Source organism: Ziziphus jujuba, chromosome 3 (assembly GCF_031755915.1).
Source record: "Ziziphus jujuba cultivar Dongzao chromosome 3, ASM3175591v1".
Lineage (NCBI taxonomy): Eukaryota > Viridiplantae > Streptophyta > Magnoliopsida > Rosales > Rhamnaceae > Ziziphus > Ziziphus jujuba.
In genome coordinates, this window is record NC_083381.1 from 899,914 (window position 1) to 923,493 (window position 23,580).

A 23,580-nucleotide genomic window follows, 5' to 3' on the forward strand; every position below is an offset into this window, starting at 1 on the left:
AAATATATACTTCTTAAAAAAATTTAAATTTATAATAATAAAAATAGGAATCACTTCTTAATCTTTGTTTTCATATTTTTGACAATGTAGAAAGGGGAAAAATGACACGATTCCCTTTATCAAAATTTTTCTATATTCAAAAACTTTTAAATATAATAAATATGTATATATATATATGTATGCATTTATATATAAAGAAATAAGATAAAGAATGATGATTACATTTTTTATTTAATCATTTTTAAAATTCTAATTATGTAGAAAGACGGTTAAAAACTAATCTAGAAAATTGGACAAAGAATAGGGTTCCTTTCTATAGTTTTGTATTGTTTTTGATTTTATAAAAATAATAATTTTCATTAGTAAATGGGTTAAATGCATTTTATTGCCTTCTACTTGTAATACTTTATACTTTAGTACATTTTATTTTTTGAAACTTTCATACCATATCAATTAATCTGGGATGGCCGTTGACACTCCATTAGTTAAAAGTTAAACATAGTCTAGTTTGCAACAAAATTGAAAATTAAAAGCTCATTGTGATGCGGTTTGAAATCAAAAGTCCAAATTATAAAATTTTTAAATTAGAGGATATCAAGATACAATTAACTATTTATTTAAAAAAAAAACTTTTATTAATAAAATTAAAATTGGAAGAAATCAATCTTCTTCTTTTCCTTTCTGTTTTCATTTTATTTTATTTTTTCAGTTGCAATGGATGAAACCAATCTTAACCATATAATTAATTTATTATCACATGTCCTCGATGTTTCCAAACTAAGGTAAATGTTTTGTAATTTCGTTTTTTCTTTTATAATAAGTATATTGTGCTTTTACCCCCAAAAAAAAAAAAAAAGTATATTGTGCTATCTCAAAATTGCACAAAATAGATTAAAAAATGATTTAAAACTTAAATTGCACCAAAAACAAAGTTAAGGAATCAAAGTGCCCCAAAAAAAAAAAAAAAAAAAAATCGAGGACTAAAATCAACTTTGAACATAGCTCAAGAACTGAAAAAAGCCAATAATCCTATTAGAAAAACCCATTTAATTTTCAACTTCTTCCCATGTGTGAGCCTAGTGCAATTCTCTAGGTTATATTTGACATGAATATTACTCTAGCATTTGGTTTAATATATATATACATATATATATATATATATATATATATATATATATATGTATAAGTTACAAAACAAACAACCCAAAGAAAATAAGGCCCAAAACAAAATAAAAAAACGACCCTAAGAAAATGGCGGGACACCTAATCAAGCCTAATCCAAAACCACCAAAATTAGTCTATCTTTCTCGTCCCAAAAAAAAAAAAAAAAAAAAAAAAAAAAATAGTCGGTTTTTGTTGCCTCTCTCTTCTCCTCCATTGACGTTTCTCTGAAAGTCTTTCTCTCTCCCCCAAAAGAAAAAAAAAAAAAAAAGAAAGTTTCTCTATTGTTTCTCCTCCAAAACATTTGTAATCTTCCCATGGGACCTTTAAGATCGATCTAACGGAAAGCTAACCTTTCATTGCTCTTGTCCCATGGGAAGCTGTGTATCGGCGCCTGCGAAAGCAGACGACCATAAGAAACAAAAGGGCATCAAAATCGAAAGGCCTCGTAGGAAAAAAGCTCCTCGTTCAATCTCTATACTCGACAGTCCAGATGGCAATAACATCTACGAAAAGTATCGAATCGGGAAGGAACTGGGTCGGGGTGAGTTTGGAATCACCCACCAGTGTTTCAATTTGGAGACAGGAGACACCTTTGCATGCAAAATGATATCAAAGAGCAAGCTGAAGACGGAGATCGACATCGAGGATGTTAGGAGGGAAGTGCAGATCATGAGGCATTTGCCGGAACATCCTAACATCGTCACCTTCAAAGAGGCCTATGAAGACAAAGAGAATATTTATCTTGTAATGGAGCTCTGTGAAGGTGGTGAGCTCTTTGATAGAATTGTTAGCAGGGGTCATTACACTGAGCGTGCTGCTGCCAAAATGACCAAGACCATTATTGAGGTTTGCAAGGTAATCTTCTTATTTTCTTTTATGAAAAAATCTATCCATTTTTATTATTCGCATTATTGGAATTTATATTCATTCTTGTATTGTATATATATCAATTTCATTTTCGCATTCTGGTAATCACAAAAAATTATAACTTATAAACTTTTTGTTATCTCTACTTTATTCTCCAATTGAAATTTCATGATTTCTATTAAATGTATTTTTATATATTAGTCACTATGCAATGTTAAATATTCCACTGATTTCTCACTTGCGAGTTCGTAGCGCCATACCACCATTACCCAAAAAAAAAAAAAAAAAAAAAGGCACATTATATTATTTCCCTTAACAATTTTTTACCCTTTCATCTAAATTTTTAATTTTCATTGCAGGTATGCAAGACACATGGAGTCATACATCGAGATCTAAAACCTGAGAATTTCTTATTCAAAGATAAAAGTGAAGGTTCAGAGTTGAAAGCAATTGATTTTGGCCTCTCTATATTCTTTGAATCAGGTACACTTCCTTGACACCAGAGTACGTATATAATTTAATTTCATTTATATACTATATTTGTTTTAAATATATATTTACATTACTTAACTTTTATATATATCCATATATATATATATATATATATATATATGTACAATGTCTATGGTAGGTCAGAGATTTAGTGAAATTGTTGGAAGTCCATATTATATGGCACCGGAGGTTTTAAGACGAAATTATGGGCCTGAAGTGGATGTTTGGAGTGCAGGAGTAATCCTTTATATACTTCTTTGTGGAGTTCCTCCATTCTGGGCGGGTAATTTTGGTTAAAGTTTAAAATTTAATTTTCATATAATAATAGAGATTATTATTCTTATAAAATATTAACGAAGAGTATTTACTAAGATTAAGGATTTAAAACTGCTAACAGCAACTGAGGAAGGAATCGCACATGCTATCATTCGTGGTAAAATTGATTTTCAAAGGGACCCTTGGCCTAAGGTTTCAAAAGAAGCAAAAGAATTGGTGAAGAGCATGCTTGATCCTAATCCTTACACCAGACTAACTGTTGATGAAGTCCTCGGTATGTATTTATATTTTCAGATAAATTTTGAAAGCATATTATTTATGCCAAAACAAAAAGTATATTATTCCTTCTAGTTTTTTATTTTTATTTTTAAAACAGTTTAGAAAGTGGGATTCTCATCCAAGTCAAGGTTAGAACTTAAATATAAAAGTGTATTTTCAGTGATTTTACTATGGATTTAAGATGCGTAGAATCCTAATTTGTGGGTAATCCAAAGTTGAAAAATTCCATACTAGGCATATGCTATGTCCTAGTATGGTATATAAGTGAGTTTTTAAAGATATCAAAATTTAACTTAGCTAGTGGTTTTGAAAGAGGGTTACTGAGCCATTATATATATATAATATTTTTAGATCAACATAATTAAGATGAAAAGCTGTTGCAAAAAAGCAACGTTTCATCTACCACTAAACCAAGCACCCAATAAATTTTACTGTTTTCATTAGATTTTTTAAAGCATTTTTGTTGATAAATTTCTAGTCGATTACAATTTCGTATTGGTCACCAAACTAATGCTTATGAATACTGTATACGTATTAACTATTAAACTGACAATTCTCTTGCATGAACGGGAAGAACATCCTTGGATACGTAATGCGGATCAAGCACGTGATGTTTTCCTAGGAGAACATGTCAGAATGAGGATCAAACAATTTTCATTGATGAATAAATTTAAGAAAAGAGTTCTTAGAGTAAGATATTAATCAAATTTTTTCTTTTGTTATTTTAATTTTTAATTTTTTTATTGTTTTTGAAGAAATTTCTAATAATTTATTAATTGTCCAATTCTTGATCATTGATTTAGGTGGTCGCAGATAACTTACCAGATGAACAAATAGACGGAATTAAACAATTATTCAACATGATGGACATTGACAAAAATGGAAACTTGTCATTTCAGGAGCTCAAAGATGGTCTCACCAAGATAGGTCATCCTGTTACCGATCCTGACGTGCAGATGTTAATTGACGCCGTGAGTTTTCTATGCTTTCAACCATAGTACCAAAAGTTATTTGTCACTATTGTTGTTGATGGTTGACAATGGAATCCACTCTCACATTATGATCCTTAATTGGTTTAATTTAAATTAAGTTCGAGTTTTTAAAGCTAAAATTCTAAGTGAACCCCAATTATTTATCAGTTAATGACTGTTATATTAGCATGAATCTTATTTATGACCATTATCAATAGTGACAAATAGTATTTTTTCTATTTTTAATGCATATGGATAATATGCTCACATTTAATATCTTTATGTTTTATTCAAAGGCGGATGCTGATGGAAATGGCACATTGGATTGTGAAGAATTTGTTACAATTTCAGTTCACCTAAGAAAAATTAATAATGATGAACATCTGCCTCAAGCTTTTAATTATTTTGACAAGAACAAATCTGGATATATCGAGTTTGACGAGTTGAGAGAAGCATTGTTAGAGGACAATCTTGGCCCCGACAACGAACAGGTGATCCATGACATTATATTTGATGTCGACTTGGATAAGGTAAGTAATCCTTAAACATCATGACTTTTAGTATTTCTACTTCTTTGATCTACGACTGGGTGGTTAAAACCAATTTCAAAAGGATAAAAACACTTTCTATAATGTTTGACAAAACATTATGGAAACACTTTAGTGATTTTTATTTTTGAAAAATCACTTAATTGTTGATTTTAAAGGAAGAACCAAATAAGAGATTTTTGAGAAAACATGTCCTCTTTCAGAAGTGATTCTTAGGAATCATTCCCAAAGTGATTGTACTCTATTTGATATATTGGACTGGCCTTAGACTGGATAGAATTATTTTAAGTCCGGCTTAACCAAATTGAGCATTTTATCGGACTTCAAAAAGTTCAGATCAAAACAATTTAAATCCGAAATTTAAACAGACCCTTATGTTTATATATTGAACTAATTATGATTTTTTTTTTCTGGTTTTATAGGATGGTCGCATAAGTTACGAAGAATTTAGAGAGATGATGAAAACTGGCATGGATTGGAAAATGGCTTCACGCCAGTATTCTAGAGCATTCCTCAATGCACTTAGCACCAAATTGTTTAAAGACAAACCATCACAGGCAAAAAGATGAATGTAATAATTAGTTCAAAGGTAAGAAAAGGATAGAGAAAATACCTTAACGAAAACCGTTTTTTGTTGAATATAATTCTTTCCAAAACAATGAGGTACTAAATGACTATATAAGCACATCACAATGGCGTGTAATGTCTTTGTAGAGGCGGTTTATCTAGTTACAATATATATATATATATATATATTATATAAAAGTTAAAATGGCTAGTAACTATTTGTGGAAAAAAAAAAAAAACAAGATTTCATGGCGAAATTATTTCTTGCATTGAGGTTTTGGTAAATACTGAAGACAATCTATTTGAAGTTGAAACAATTGAAGATTTTGTATGAAATATAAATGTTTCAAAGGATTATCTAGTTGCTTCCTGGTCATTAAATAATAAGATCTTGATACGAACCTAAGACGATTTACTCCTAAACCCGTAACAAAGGTTGATTTAGATCGTTTAATTATAAGTTATTAATGGAAGATCTCGATCCGTTACCTATATTTGAGGTAAGAACCTTGGTATGGTGAAGACGCCATAATAGGGTGCAGAATAACCTATTGATAAGTCAAATTTGAACTCCACAAGCAAAGCTTAAAAAGTTCGATATAGTTCTTAGAGAACCAAGAGAATCACTCTCACTTTGAATCAAAATTGTAATCTGATTTTTATTCATGACTTTTGTGTCTTTATATAGGCAAAATAAATTACAAAGCTTTCCTAAATTTGCTAAAAATAATGATGGAATAATAATGGATGAAAATTAGGTTTAGGAAACATAATTTTGATAGGTTTAGGAAACCTAATGTGGTTAGGTTTAAGAAACCTAATTTAGCTCCTAGTTTCCTAAATTGAATATCTTTTAATTCTTTGACCAATTGAACTATAATAAAATTAGGAAAGTAAATTAAAATCCTAATAAAATTAAATAGGAAAGTAAATAGGCAACATGCCAAAATCCAATCAAGACATAAATAAAAACTAATGTTTTCCTAATTATAAAATTCGACCAAGCTTAGTTGGATGCCATGTCACCATATGATGCCACATCATCATCCATGTCATCAAAATACGCCACATCACCATGTTGTAGGATTCCTTACATTAAGCTCTCTTTCATGCTAGCATCCACCATAGAGATTTCAAGTGGCTTTGGACTTCATCTTGAAGTGGTCCTAGTCATGTCCTTATCATTCCCCTCCTCTTGAAAAGGATTTGTCCTCAAATCATCACTTGCATAAAAAGGAGATAACCTAGCAACATTAAAGGTAGCACTTATATTATACTCACCTGGAAGATCTGATTTGTAAGCGTTGTTATTAATGCGCTCTAGAACTTGAAAAGGTCCATCCCTACGGGGCATAAACTTTGACTTTTGTTGCTCCAGAAACCTCTAATTTCTTAAGTGCAACTAAACCCAATCTCCTAGGTCAAACACTATCACAACAAGTCCTAGACATACAAGATCATTTCGACAAAAATCACACTTTTTAATATTTGCAAATAATCTTTCTTTCCAAAGCACTCCTAAAATTAACCTAAGATGTCTTACATGATCATCTAAATTTTGGCTATGCACAAGAATATCATCAAAATAGACAACCATAAATTTTCTAATGAATGGATGCATGATATGATTCATTAACCTTATAAAAGTGCTAGGGGCATTAGTTAACTTAAAGGGCATAACCAACCACTCATACAAACCATGCTTTGTTTTAAATGCTGTTTTCCATTCATCACCTTCCTTCATGCAAATTTGATGATAACCACTTTTAAAATCAATTTTTGAAAACATGCATGCACCATATTCATCAAGCATATCATCTAACCTAGGAATAGGGTGACGATATTTGACAATTATATTGTTAATAGCTCTACAATCTACACACATTCTTCATGTTCCATCTTTCTTAGGGACTAATAACACAGGTACAGCACATGGACTCATGCTTTCTCTAACATATCCCTTTTCAAGCAATTCACTTACCTGCCTTTGAAGTTCCTTTGTCTCTTTTGGATTACTCCTATAAGGTAGCAGGTTTGGAATTGTTGATCCTGGAACAAAATCAATTTGATGTTCGATCCCTCTAATCGGTGGTAACCTACTTGGAATCTCCTCAGGAAAGATATCATTGAACTCCTGTAAAAGAGAAACAATGGAACTAGGCAAAACAGATTCACCAGGGTTAGTTAAATGATTCATATATGCTTTTTTGTACATAATTACAATCATAGGCTTTCTGCAACAAAAAAGCTTCTTCATCTCACTCTGTTTTGTATAAAAACTCTTTTTTTTTTCTTTCCACTCTTTTTCTTTTCTTTTTCACTCACACTCTAATCCTCACCACTGTTTTTCTTCTCTTGGTGGTTGGATACAGTTTGATTTTGTTGTTGTTCAGCTTCTCTCCTCCTTTGTAAAGCCAATTGATAATAAAAAACCTGTTTAGGATTCATTGGCATAAGCGCCACTCGTTTACCCTTGAAGTTGAAGACAATCTTATTAGTACGACCATGATGATTAGTATCTCTAATCAAATTGTCACGGACGTCCCAAAAGCAAATGACCAGCTTCCATTGGTACCACATCATAAATAACCTCATCTTCATAATCACCAATAGATAATGCAATCTTCACTTGCCTATTCATCTTCAACTCTCCACAATCATTAAGCCATTGTAGCTTATATGGTTCTGGATACTTCATAGTGGGCAAACCTAGTTTTTCAACTATTGTAAGACTAGTAACATTATTGCAACTCCCATAATCAATAATCATGCTACATACCTTATCCTTGACTTTGCACCTAGTGTGAAAGATGTTCTCTCGTTGCACTTCCTTCTCATCTTTGTATATAGTTAGAGCTCTTCTAGCGACCAATGACAAGTCCCCACCAACTAGATATTTGTAATCTTCTTCATCTTCATCACCAACATCCTCCAATGGTGGCATGGATTCATTGTCCGACTCTTCCTCTTCAGTTTCAATGTCTCCATTTTCCTGAATCACCATGACCCTCTTATTTGGATATTGACTTGTAATATGACCCCTACCTTGACATTTAAAGCACATGATATCTCGATTTCTAGTTGAAGATGAATTAGATTTACTTACTTGCTTGGATGAGGATGGTTTGGCCTTAACTTCAGATCTAGGTCGTGTGGTGGCTTTATCTTCAAACTTGGGCTGATTGGGTTTTCATGTGGATGGGCTTGCTTTTCAAGTGTTTTGAGCAATACTAGGTCTTGTGGTACCCCTCTTCTTGAGTTGTTGCTCTACTTTGATGGCCATGTGCAACATCTCCTCAATCTCCACATAATGATGCAAGTCCACTTGATTTGCTATTTTCCTATTCAAACCAGCCAAGAAATGTGCCATTATAGCCTCTCTATCTTCCTCAACATTAGCCCTCATCATAAGGATTTCCATCTCCTTATAATAGTTCTCCATACTCCTATTGCCTTGAGACAAGCTTTATAGCTTCTGAAAAATGCTCCTATAGTAATGGCTACGTACAAAACGCTTCTTCATCAAAGCCTTCATCTCCTCCCATGTATCTATAGGTCTTTGACCCGCTCACCTCCTAGAAAATGTCTCTTTGTCCCACCATCAAATAGCATAGTCCATGAATTCAACAGCGGCTAATTTAACCTTTTTAGCCTCGGAGTAGTTTTGACAATCAAATTCCATCTCAATCCTCTTCTCCCACTCGAGGTATGCTTCTGGATCACTTTTACCTTGGAAAGATGGTATTTTCATCTTAATTCCTCCATAATCATTGCCTCGGTCTAACCTCTCTTTCCCATGGGATTGATTGGTTCCTGAACCAATGTCTTCTTCTTGTTCCTCATAGTCATCTCCCACTCATTTCCAATCTTCCCTTCTTGGAGTATTTCTTCCTCTACCACTTCCATGAGAAAACCTTTGTGGAGGTCGTTCCTACGGTGTTTGGATTGATGATTCCATCCTATCCAACGGGTCATGGATCTGCCCCATCTCCAACCATAGTGCTCTTTGAAGTTCTCCCACCATGGCTTGAATGTATAACTTCAGATCAGCCACACCTGGAGTTCCTTCCACACTTTCTTTGCTTTGGTCTTGTGACATGATTTTTCTGCAGAACTTGTTAGTAAAAAGGACCTCACAACACTCCCTCCCGTGTTTCGCTTAAATTTAAGGTCTCAATTCACTCATGTTTGCACTCTAGTTATAGTTTGGCTTTTACCCTCTATAATTCTCACCTCTCATGCCTTTTACCACTCTAGTAATTCTATTTGGTTCTTTGCAAACTAATTTCAAACTAAAACAAACTAGCAAGTAACAATCCAAACAAACCTACCAAACAATTATGAAAATAAGGCTAAAAAGACAAATAGAATGAAAAGTAACAAGAAAAAAAGCAACGATGAAAGGTTAACAAGAAAGGCACAAACAAAATAAACTAGAATGTGAAGAAAAAATTGGAATGAGATTTGCAATGTGGAATTAGTGAATATTCAACAAACCTTATTTTTGGTATTGATTTTGGCTTGTTTTTTGTGCTTCTCGAATCAACCAAAAAAATTTCACTACCTGTTCTTGTTTTTGTTTTTGTTTTTTTTTTTTTATGCGTTCAAGCACAAAGAACAAGCTTTATGAAATGAAAGAAATCCCAATCGCACCACACTTCAATGAAAATAAACCAATCCGTTGTCCTCAAAGGTTTGAAAATAAATTCGGCCTTTTTGTTTTTTGTTTTTTTTTTTTCAAATAAGATCTGATCGGAATGAATGAAGAAGAACACAAAAACAAAATGCAAAGAAAAACGCAGCAACCCAACCATAAAGAACAACCAAAGAAATCAAAGATGCAATTTTTAACCTAATGCTAAAAATCGCAAAAAATAAACCAAGAAAAACAATGAAACAAAAGAAAAAAAAAATAGATAGATAAAACCTGTAATTAGAAACTGGCTTTGATACCAAATTGATACGAACCTAGGATGACTTGCTCCTAAACCCGTAACAAAGGTTGATTTAGACCGTCTAATTACAAGTTATCAATGGAAGACCTCGACCCGTTACCTATATTTAAGGTAAGAACCTTGGTATGGTGAAGACGCTACAATAGGGTGCGGAATAACCTATTGATAAGTCAAATTTGAACTCCACAAGCAAAGCTTAAAAAGTTTGATATAGTTCTTAGAGAACTAAAAGAATCACTCTCACTTTGAATCAAAATTATAATATGATTTTTATTCATGACTTTTGTGCCTTTATATAGGCAAAATAAATTACAAAACTTTCCTAAATTTGCTAAAAATAATGATGGAATAATAATGGACGAAAATTAGGTTTAGAAAACCTAATTTTGATAGGTTTAGGAAACCTAATGTGGTTAGGTTTAGGAAACCTAATTTAGCTTTTAGTTTCCTAATTTGAATGGCCTTTAATTATTTGACCAATTGAACTCTAATAAAATTAGCAAAGTAAACTAAAATCCTAATAAAACTAAAGTAAGAAAGTAAATAGGCAAAAAATCCAATCAAAACATAAGTAAAACTAGTGTTTTCCTAATTATAAAATTCGGCCAAGCTTAGTTGGATGCCATGTCATCATATGATGCTACGTCACCATCCATGTCATCAAAATGTGACACATCACCATGTTGTAGGATTCCTTGCGTTAAGCTCTCTTTCATGCTAGCATCCACCGTAGAGATTTGAAGTGACTTTGGACTCCATCTTGAAGTGCTCCTAGTCATGTCCTCATCAGATCTCAGTTTAACATAAGTACAATACTTACAAACTTTTGTAAGTACAATACTTACTAATGATGATTGGTATGGTGCTTGTGCTTCTTTCGTAATGATTTTAAATTATTATTCCAATGGTTGTTTGCAACTTATGGAATGTTGTCACATGATTAAAACGGTTTACTGCATTTTAATATGGTCCTTGTTTAAAAAATTATATTTTTGGCCTTCAAATTTGGATGTTTTAATTTAGCCTCTCAAATTTGAATTCTTAGTTTCTTAGTCTCATTGGAGTTTTTGGCTAATGGTGATTAATGGTTTCATTAATATTAACATGAGTCTCATTTCGATGTGGATGTCCACAATTTAGATAACTTGCACCAAGTGTTTTTAGACTTATAAACAATAATTGGACAGACATATAAAGTCAGATGTACATCACATAGGAAAAGAATTCCAATCAATTTTAACAAAGTTGGATTAACCATCAATACTAATTTTATTGGGTCCATATATACAATTTATGGATTACTCTTTTCCGTTTTATGTTTTAAAAAATCAATAAATAGTTAAATGATATTTATAGAAATTGCCCAAAGTCCTTATGATGTCAAATCCCTATATATATATATATATTGCATATATAATCAATTATTAATTTATATAGTCACTAGATCCTAAAAGATTCCATAAATAGATATATATATATATACATATATATTTTTTTTCTATTTAGCAAGTTTATAATTAATTTAATATTGGATTTTAATCCAGGTTATTGATTTATACAACATTTATTTATCGAAGTTTAATTATACATATATATATATATATATATACACATAAAACCAGGCTTAAATTAGGATAATATGATAGTTTTAGTATCGAGTATTCTTTTATAAGCTTTTGGATCACATAAAAGATTAGAATTTAAATTTAAAAATAGTACAATGTGAATTTATTGACTTACTAAAATCATATTTAGGAAAAATAAATCCTATTGGACCCTGTGATTAATAAATATAAGTTTAAATCTTGGCCCCTGATATAATCCAAGGACTGAAAAAGCAAATCATGACATTAATCTTGATATATATAAAGGAATTGATTTGAGTCTGGTTGTGTATATATATATATATATATACATAGTAGGTCTCTTATGAGTGAATTCTAATTTAGCTAAATTAGAAATACTTAGATGGTAGATGTTTAACTGTTAGATGATGTGAAAATTAATATTTGGATTCTAATTCAAAATTTGGACTTGATGGGACAACGCATATCAATTGATGGGGCAATCCATTTCTATATATATATAGATATATATGCACGACCTGGCTCCTATAGGTCGACTTGATGGTAAAGACTTCTTTTATTAGCCTTTAAATTACTTTAAGTGCTGAAATTAAAAAAAAAATTGAATAAATTAATAAAGGGAGATTTGATTCTAAAATTGTCAATAAATTTATAAATAGAGTTTTAATATATCAATAAATTAATATCTAACAATTAATTGAATTGTAAATCATAACCCTTTAAATGATCCAAGTGTTAATAAAGGGAGACATAATTATAAAATTGATAGGTTGACTTGAAGTTAGCATATATATATATATATATATGATGACCAGTGTGGCTGCGTGCAAGGCACTGGCAGGTTACCTGTTGTTCAATCCCACATCATCAGAGTGCAGGTCAGAGGATGATTTAAATGTAATAATAGTCACTCTCATAATACTAAGGCTTTTTTAGAGCATTTGGCTTTAGGGTTTGAAAGAACTCTGAAGTTAAGTGTACTTAGGTGAGAGTAATCCTATGATGAGTGACTTCCTGGGAAGATTTAAAAAAAAAAAATTCCATATCGACTGCGGTGGCTAAACTGGGGATAATATCTGTAGAAAGTGACAAGTCTACCAGTGGAAGCGGGGTGTTACAAATGGTATCAAAGCCTATACTAAGCTGGAAATATGCTAGCTAGGATATTGGGCCCATGGGGATGGATTGTAACGACCAGTATGGGCAGGTGTGGAGCACTGGCAAGCTATTTGTTGTCTAGTGCCACATTGTCTGGTGTAGACCACAGGATGATTCAAATGTAATAATAGTCACTCTCATAATGCCGAGATTTCTTCAGGGCGGTTGGCTTTAGCATTCAAAAAACTTTGAATTTAAGTATGCTTACGTGAGAGCAATCCTAGAATGGGTGACCTTCTGGGAAGTTATGAATAAAAAAAGAATCCTATACCAAGTACGATGGTTAAATTGGGGGCAATACAATAGAGAATGATATGTCCTTCAATAGAGACCGGTGTTACACACACACACATATATATATATATATACAATGTTACTAAAAAACTCGTGCACAACATCGATAATGAAGGTGTGCCAGCTTAGATTACATGTAACCTAGTCATATTACATGTACCTCATTAGATATATGTTGATACATATAAACATCGGATATATTTAGTGGTCTATGTGATTGGGCACACCTTCAATAATGTTACCGAAGGCAGATTCAAAACTTTTAGTAAAAGATAGACATTTGAAATGCTAATTTTTGTAGCAGAATCATATTTTATAAACTCTACTACTAATAGAGTGAAATGCATATTCAAAAATTTTGGTAAAAGATGGCCAATTTAGAATGCTAATTTTTTTAGCAAAATCATCTTGTACAGACTCTACTACTAATATTTCAAACATATTAATTTGCATAAAGATAAAAACATTATAATAGAAGCATACTCCACATTTCATTTTTTTTTTTTTAATATTAGAAGTAGAGGTTTCGATTTCTAGATCATAAGAAAATAATGGTCTTCCATTACTTGACCAACAGGGGCTTCCACACCAATTTTTTTTTTTTCTTGACATAGAAAGCGGGGGATTTGATATTAGGATATTGTATAACAAAGTAATGGCTTTGACATTAGTGTAGAAAACATATAGTGGAGGCTTGAATTGTAACATCCCGTCCCAAAGTATATCGGAATTTTTGCGGGTTGATCAAGGTTGACCATTGACCGAGAATGTCAAAATTTTGACTTTTTTGTTCTGGATGGAATTTGGCGTTGGTTGAGGCATCCTTACAGAGTACACACCGACCTGAGTCTGTAAACTAGTAGCACATCGAAAACAGAGCTATAGTTTGAAAGTTATGAGCAAAACAAATTAAGGTCCAAACTGTCCAAGGGTGCCCGAGTTGGCCTTTTATTTTTGTAAAATTGAGCTTTGAATCATGCATGATTATGAAGTACTCGTCGATACGAGTTCATAGACTAGCGGCACGCCTGATTTGGACATGTGGTTTGAAAGTTATAAACCTACAAAGTTTTTCGAATACCATAATATTTTAATATATTTTTACTTGAGTGAACAGTGTGTGCCATGTGTCGTGTTTTAGCCAACCCCATGAGTGAACAGTGTCACCTACGGGTGGCTTTTATTTTGGCCAAAACACAAGTGGGTCGGGGGGAAGAGAGAGAAAAAAGGGAGGAGAGAGAGAGAGGGAGAGAAGCCACCACCACCGACCATCACTATTGACCATCATTCGGTCATTTCTAAGCCACACGCGCCATTCCAGCTTGAAGCCCACCTGAAAACCGGCCGGCCAGCCAAAAATCACAGCCAGATCGCCGGCGACGCGCTCGGATGGGGGCATTTTCTGGTGAGTGGTCGATTTCCTTCTCTAGCTGATATCTCCCAAACCATACCTCCATTTGCCTCACTGCCGGTCCCGTTGACTTACCCATCACCAGATCTACCACTTCTCCAAGTTTCACGGCCAATGGCCGCCGAACGCGCCGCTGGAGGTGGCGGATTCCGATGACCACGGTGGCTCACTGGAAAACCCAATTCCAATGAGTTTCCGATCACTCTAGCTATCCTTCCCCACTAATTCGACCTCCCTAAACCTAAATCTGAAGTCGCTTTCCTCCAATTCGCGATGGGTTGAGAGAATTGAGGACTTGAATTCCGAACACTTTCCGATGAGATTCCGGCCACCATGGGTCCGATCTCCTGGAGGTAAGCCTTAATCTGTGATCCTCATTCCATAAGCTTCGTTTCGGTATATTACTCACAAATTTTGGTTAACGTTTGTGTGAAATCCTCTAGGTAACCGTGTATAATTTATCCGATTAAAATATTAATTTAATCGGTTTGTGTATTGTCAATATTCTAAGAGTACGTGTGAATTGTAGAATTGATCCTATAAAGGATCTTGGTTTAATTGCATGCTCGAGGTGAGTGACCCACTTTCAAAATTATTTTAGGATGTTAAAATATATATATATATATTTTATGTTAATTGGTTATTTGAAGAATATGTTTTATGTGTTAAATATTTAGTAAATTTATATTTGGAATTTTGATGCCAAAATTGAATGAATTATAATTATTTATGCATCAAGAAATATTTTGATTTCAAGAATTTTATGGATATGGGATTTTGTTAATAATTGTTAAATTTTATTGTTGGAATATTGTGTAATTAGAAATGCTTTCATGTGAATTTTAATATATATTTAATATTTGAGAAAATTTCTATTTAAGTTTACAATGCCGATTTATGATGGTTTTAATATATGTGTTGTTGCCAAAAATATATTTGGGATTTTAAAGGAATTATGGTTTAAGATTTTTAATTAATTATTGTTGAGTTTAATATTGATTTTATAATGCATAACAAATGCGTTTACATTATTTTAAGAATATATGAATTTCATGTGGTTTTAATATTATTTTTGGCATGATTTGATTTTAAAGATTTCAAGAAAAATATTAGTTTAAGTTATGGTGCTTTCAAAATATATATTTTTGCACTTGAAATATTATCTGGTGGATTTTATAATATGGAAAAAATTATATATTATCGATGGATTTATGCTGGTGATATTAAAGGAAAATGTGGGAATGTGAATTTGAAAAGTGATATAATAATATGGTTATTTGTTTTAGATGCACTCATACAGTACTGGTGTTCTGTACTGTATATGTGGATGAGCGCGCAAGTTATAATGTCTCCTGTGAATTGCCATCGGACTGAGGGCAGGCAAGTTCTACATGGTACACATAAGCCATCCCTTTCCATGGCCGGGATGATGGTTTAAGCAGCGGCGCTGTCGGGACGCCGAAGCGACCGTATGCAAGTTTCTCTTTTTAACCTCCCGCCGAACGATGCTCGGGATGCTGGGTATCGTAGGACATCACTGGTATATAGTGTGGTGCGTCAAGTATTATTTTATAGATATAAATTTCAAATCCTAAAGTTTAAAATCGTATTTAAAGTAAATGTATTTAATTTATTTTATCACCTATTTCCAATTAGTGTTTTCTAAAATGTATTTATTCATATTTTATGTCACTTATTTTAAAACAATGTTTTTAAAATGCATCTTGCCATATTTTTATTATATAGATTGGTTGAACATTTCAAAATGAATTTTATAATATTTTTTACCACTTATTTTACATGATTGTTTGTAATTATTTAAATTATATTTTTGACACTGTTTATTTTGATTTATTAAATTAAAATTTATGAATTATATATTGAATTTCACTTTTATGTTATATTCTTTAATGCAAGTATTTTAAATTATTTTATTGTATTTTATTTGTATTTGGATTATTTAATTATTTATTAAATTAATTATTACTTGATTTTTGGGGCATAAAAGGTTGGGTTTTGCGAAAATGTTTTAAAAAGGGGAACTTTTCCAATGGAGTGAATGGTGAGGGTTTTGAGGGAAAATATTATTTCAATTAATTTTTATCTATTTATTCTTAATTAATCAAGTATACTATGATTATTATTACTATTATAATTGTATAGTAGATAGGATCACTCACTGAGATGATTAGCATCTCATATTTTTAAATCTGTTCCTCTAGGTACAAGGATTGGTAGACGTTCGTCCGGAGCGAGCATGATCTTCGTTGCTGTCGTGTTTCGAGGAGTTCTTTTCTTTTCATTTATTTCTATTTGTAATATTTCTTTCCATCCTATGTTGTATAACTTTCATACTTAATTGTACCTTATGATGCTCTGTATACTATATTGGATTATTTTATTAAATACTGCATTAGTTCCCTGTTTAATTTATGAAAGTACTGATTATTGTGGAAATAAATTGTAGTAAGGTAGGAGTAATAAGGTAGTGTATATAGAAATGTGTTTTTAGTGCGGGGAATTTGTGGTAAGGGGAGATTCTGCCAGATTTTCTATTGGAGGATCTGGTAGGATTTCCTTGGGATCAGGGCTTATCTAGGATTCCGGTGAGGGATCTTGGACAGGTCCTGACATGAATAGAGTAGTTAGATAAAGTATGTAATAGATGTATTTTTATCACCCATTATAGACAGTCAGTATGAAGAAAATATTTTTTTTTTTTCTTGTTTTATCCATAGGACCCTCCCAAACTATTCTTTGTGTAATAGATCTGTATGTGGGCATACTTGATCACAAAAGAAACAAGAAGGTTAATCTAAGAAAATACTAAATCTCACTATTTTTGTTTTTCATTAAGGTGTTTAGTTTACCTTATTGAGATTCTAAATTTCTAAGAAATAATATGCAAACCTTTTTATGGATGGAGGCTAAAAAACAATATATTTATAGATTGCAAATCCTACTTTCTTTAGGTTTAATTAACACTTTAGGTCCAACTAATGGGTTTATTTTTGTATCTAAACGAGCTGTTAAATGGGCTCTCTTACTCATTAAGCTAGTTTGGGGATGTTTCAGCCATTATTAATCAAGGCTCCTAATCAATGGATTAATTTGCTTTGTGAGCATAAATCCAATAATCTTCCACTTACTCTGGAGCAAGTCTAAAGCTTTGAACCAACTTGGTTCTACACTACTAAAGCCTAAATTTAAACTCCAAATTTAATAATGTTCATATTAAATATATTTTTTTTTCTTTTGTAAAATATCAATAATTAATTGATAATATTTTTTTGTCAACTAGTTAATAATTTATTCTCTTGATGTATCAATTTCGTTAAGAGTGATATATCAAAATGATATTTAATACAAATTCTATTTTGTATACATCATAAATATTGGTAATCAAATAATCATAATTCTCGAATCATCAAGATATTGGTCATTCAAAATAGACCTCATTTATTAATAACTCAAAGAACCATAATTACTTAATCACCTATTTACAATATATTAAGAATTAAGAAAAATAACATATTCGTTATTACCTAAGATTTACTTCATTTTCATAGAAATTTATCGTTAATTAAATTCATCCCAACCCTCTCAAAACATAATTTATTTCGATGTTTTATAACAACAAGGATAGATAATTTCATAAAATATTACAGTCTAAATAAATCGCTCAACTATATTTTTACTGTGAGATAATTTCACTCATTAAGAGAACCTATGATCATATTTACTATGAAATTATCTATTTTATCATACATTGCATAATTAATCTAGACTTTATACGTAAACTATAATATGCACAAACATTTTAAAAATACCTCATATCATTAAATTAGGAAATGAAATTATAACTTGTCTTACTCGTACAGCATAAATGTAACAAACTTTCACTTACTCTAGAGTAAATTTGGGATCTTTTTAACCTATACAATCTGCATGCTTCTTGAATACTCATTACGATAGACTCTTAGTAAAATGGTTTTCTAAATTTTCCTCAAATGATATTTTAGTTACCAATGTGTTTTAAATTTTCCTTAAATGACATTTTAGTGACAATTGTATTTCCTTTCTAGATGAAATCACATATTAAGTGGTACTTTCTTTCTATGTACTTCTACCTCTTGTGATACCCATGTTTCCACTATTGTCATAGTAAAGGGTAATGTGTTTGCATTTAGTATCACCTTAAGGTCCATAAGGAATTTTTTAAGTGTTTAACTTTAGTAATGGAGTTAGTAAAACAAGTTTGTTTAATGCTTTTTCACGAAATAACTCTTCCATTTAGGATAAACACATAACCTGATATTGATTTGCTAGTGTTAATATCCCCTTGGAAATCTGAATCTATATAACCAAGGGTTTTCAAACTTCTATAGAATACACTAGCATATAATCTCTCATTCTTTTTAAATACTTTTGTATATGCTTCACTATAATTCAGTGTTCCACTTTGGGGTTTGATTGGAATTGGCTTTTTGCTTCCACTATGTAGTAGACATTTGGCCTAGTGCACAATATGACATACATGAAACTACCAACTATCAAAATCTAAGATTTCTTACTTTTGAATTGTTATTCCTTAGAAGTTTTTGGTGAATTCCATGTTTATAGGGTAAGATTCCCTTTTGGAATTATCTATATAGAACCTGACTACTATTTTGTCAATATAGGAAGCTGCGGATAGAACGAACATTTACTCTTCTAATCTTGTAAAAGTTTGATCCATATAATATAATTAGCTTCACTAAGTTCTTGATATCAAATTGTTCTTTTAAGTAACTTTTTACATTTGATAACACCTTCACTCATTTTCGATTAGAAAGATATCATATGATAAAGAAAAAAAAAAAAAAAAACTACTACCACACCATGAACCTTTTTGTACATACATGGTTCATTAGGACTTTTCTTAAAACCAAACATTTTTATGGCTTGATTAAACTTAATTTTCCATGACCTAGATACTTGCTTTAAGTTTATAAATTGACACAAGTAGCTAGCAAATCATGTCCTTTTCACATTTTGCTATAAATCGTTTTGGTGGCAGTACATAGATATCCTCTTCTTGCTCACCATTTAGGAAAAATGTCTTGACATCCATTTTACCAAATCTCATAATCAAGAGTTGTTGCTATAGCTAAGAGAATTCAAACAGATTTTAAGCATGTAAGACTACTGGTGAAAAGGTTTCATTATAATCTAATTCCTTTTTCTAGGTATAAACTTTTACCACTAGTTTTAAAGATTTCTACCTTCCTATTTGATCCTCTATTTCTTTTGTAGATTTACTTGCACCCAATATGTAATAACCCATACCAAGTCTCACTTGAATATTTCATTTTAAACAAAATTTGACTAAAACTGATCATACTTGCTAGGTGTGGGCCCTGGAGTTCACTTCTTATTGGGACAAGTTATGGTTTTGACATATACAATGTTTTATAGAGCTCGTCGATATGAGTTAAGAGAAGAGTATATCATCTTACCTTAAACACTTCTTAGGCCCAATAAGACCATAAGCTTTTCCATTAATTAATATTGAATATGAAATTGAAGAAACATACCTCATAATCATATTAATCCAACTAAAATGAAACCTCATTTTCATAATACCATGTGAAAAATATCATTCCACCCTATCATATGCTTTATTCATATAAAGCTTCGTTGCCATTACATGACTTGAAGCGCCAACACCCCCCCCCCCCAAACCCCAAAAAAAAAAAAAAAAACAACTTTGAATGTGGTGCATGGTTCAAAATGTAACCATTATATTGTCCATTATTTGTTTTCTAGAACAAAAACACTTTATTCCTTAAAAAGCACTAGAAGAAAAATCCATTTTAACCTATTAGCCAAAATTTTGGCCATAATTTTGTGAAGCACATTACAAAGGCTAATATGCCAAAATTCTGACACCAATATAGAATTGGAAATCTTATAAGTTAAAGCAATCAAAATATGATTCAAAACATAAATATTACTCCCATCACTCAAAATCTCCAAACAAACATTAGTATGATCTAGATGTGTGAAAATGGGCCGAGCAATACGAACATGATGTGAGCATGACACATTAAAATTAGATAGAGTATAGCTACGACACTACATAAACCATGTTGTGCAATGTTGTGTTGAGCATGAAAATACGTGCTTGGCTAGATTTAGTATGAGACCATGATGGGCTAAACATAGCTCGGACCCATGGCACGACTGACACGAGTAATATACCAATAATATATTATATTAGTTAACTTACATTTTTCATTATTTTGTTAATATTTTTCAAATTAATCAATATAATACATTATAAAAATTAATCTTTAATTACGATTTAAAATTTTGAATTCTTTAATATCTAAACACCCCATCCCGAAGTATGCTAAAAATTTCTCAAGTTGACTTTTTATTTTTGTGGAATTAAGCTTTGACTCATGTATGGTTGTAAAGTACTCATTAATACGAGTCCATAGACTAGTGACATGCCTAATTTGGACTTTTCGTTGAAAAGTTATGGACCTGTAAAGTTTTCCGAATATCGTATTATTTTAATATTATTTTTTAGATATGTGAACAATGATGCCACGTGTAAAAAATTCAACAAACGCATGAGTGCATAGTGGCACCCACAAGAGGCTTTTTGATTGGGTGAAAGCGTGTGACGTGGAAGGAGGAGGGGGAGGAGAGAGAAAGAGGAGAGAGAAAGAGAGAGAAAGGGAGGAGAAACCGACCACTGCTGGTTGGCCGTGCTCCGGCCACCACCGGCATGCACGCACTGGAATAGCACGATGGCGACATGAAACTAGCCTACTAGCCAAGTTTCATTGCCGGTAGGCCGGCGACGCACTGGGATTGGCCCGATCTCCAATGGTGTCCCCGCCAAATTTGCCAGAAGATTTCTTTTGATTTGGCCATCCATTTTCGACACTGCCAGTCCTGTTGAGACATCCATTCCCCAATCTACTTCTCCACCAATTTTCACAGCCATTGGCCACCAACTATAAGCTTTTTTGGTGAGGCATGGCGGCTCGCCGAAAAACACAGTTCCGGTGAGTTCTCGGTGATCCCACCTACCTTTTCCCGCTAATTCAACTGCCTTGAACCCAAATTTGAGGTCAGTTTCCTCCAATTCACGATGATTTGAGAGAATCGAGGGCTTGAATTTTGAGAGCTTTTCGACGAGATTCCGGCCACCACGGATCCGATCTCCGAAAGATGAGACTTGATTCTTGATCCTCGCGTTGTAAGCTTTGTTTTGGTATATTACTTGCAAATTTTGGATATCGTTTGTGATAGCTCCTCCTCGTACTGTGTATTATTTACTCGAATAAAATATTAATGTATTTTATCTTGTGTGATATTGGCATTTTGGGAGCACGTGTGAATTATGGAATCGATCCCGTGGAGGATCTTGATTGAATTGTGTGCTTGAAGTGTCAGGACCCGTCCAAAACCTCTCATCGGAACCCTGGACAAGCCCTGATCCCAGGGAAATACCACCAAACCTTCCAATGGAAAATCTGACAGCATCTCCCCTAAGGGAAAGATTTACCATAAAATTTACCTGCACAAAAAATACACTTTTATATGGTACCACCTTATCCCTCCCACCTTATTACGATAATTTCCACAGTGGCAGCACTTCGATAACAATTTATATAAAACACATACGTATATATATATATATATATATATGCAATAGGAATAATCAACTAAATAAACAACCAATTATACATTTAATCGTTCACGTCTACCCACACCACCCACTTATTGTCGTACATTTCAAATATTGTATTACAAAATATACCGACGCGTAATATAGGAAGAAAAGTAAAACAATCATCACATCAATAACAATAATAATAATAGCAATCATTTTCATGATAAAAATAAAAATAAATAATGGCAATAATAATAATAATCATAATAATGATGATAATATTAGTAATAATGAAAATAATTGCAAACATAATTCTGATAAATAATAATTGTAATATTATTAAGAAGAATAATATTAATAATAATAATGACAATAAAAGCAATTAAGTATAATGTTAGAAAATCAGGTTATGAATAGATAGAATAGTACGAGGTCAAATAATATTTTAAAATTCAAAATATATTATGAAATATACACTCGTATCAAGGGTACAAACGATACCCTCCAACATGCTGTGCAATCCATGATTCCAGTTGTTGCCGGCATCCTGTTACCAATACAGTTTGGGATGGTTGCCTAGATTGGCCGTCAAATCCCCTGGACTAGTAGGCAACATAGTTACGAGGCTAGCTCCTCATGGACCACATCGGATCGCTGTCCCTGTACGGTGTGATACATACAAATATAATATATATATATATATATATTTACAAAAAATACTTGATACACATACTATATAACAGTGGTGTCCTACGATGCCCAGCATCCCAAAGCACCGTCTGACGGGGAGGTTAAAGAGAGAAACCAGCATACGGTTGCTGGCGTCCCATCGCGCCGCTGCTTAAACCGTCATCCCGGCCATGGAGGGGGGCGACTATGGCCAATATCAAACTTACCTACCCTCGGTCCGATGGCAACTCATGAGAGATATTACAACCTGCACACTAATCACATCCACATCCACATCCACAACTACAGAACACCGGTACGTGTATGGTGCATCGAAAACCGATAAAAATATTTTATAATATTATATATATATATATATATATATATATTTATAATATAATATAATATTATAAAATTTGAATTTTTATAAGATACACTTAAATTTATGCACTTTTATCAAATTCACAAAATTTCATGCATAAATAAATAATTAAACACATAAGTATAGTTTCGATTACAATAATTCAATATAATCAATTCCTCAAATCTTCAAATTAATTCATACTAAATGTCAATAGAACCACATACAATTCCATAAATAATTAAGCATATAGATGCCATAACCTCACAGCAAAGTTAATAATAATTTAAAAGCAGTTTAAAATCTACAT

General features: G+C 32.2%; 1 protein-coding gene across 1 annotated transcript; it reads left to right on the top strand.

Moving 5' to 3' along the window:
• The first annotated feature begins 1,363 nt into the window (after positions 1-1,363).
• LOC107435963 (calcium-dependent protein kinase 24) lies at positions 1,364-5,369 on the top strand. The gene is made up of 8 exons (XM_048477990.2): positions 1,364-2,019; positions 2,391-2,514; positions 2,663-2,806; positions 2,921-3,073; positions 3,653-3,768; positions 3,882-4,049; positions 4,346-4,579; positions 5,020-5,369. The coding sequence occupies exons 1-8, from the start codon at positions 1,534-1,536 to the stop codon at positions 5,164-5,166; spliced, it is 1,572 nt and encodes a 523-aa protein (XP_048333947.1). The 5' UTR covers positions 1,364-1,533; the 3' UTR covers positions 5,167-5,369.
• The last annotated feature ends 18,211 nt before the right edge of the window (positions 5,370-23,580 follow it).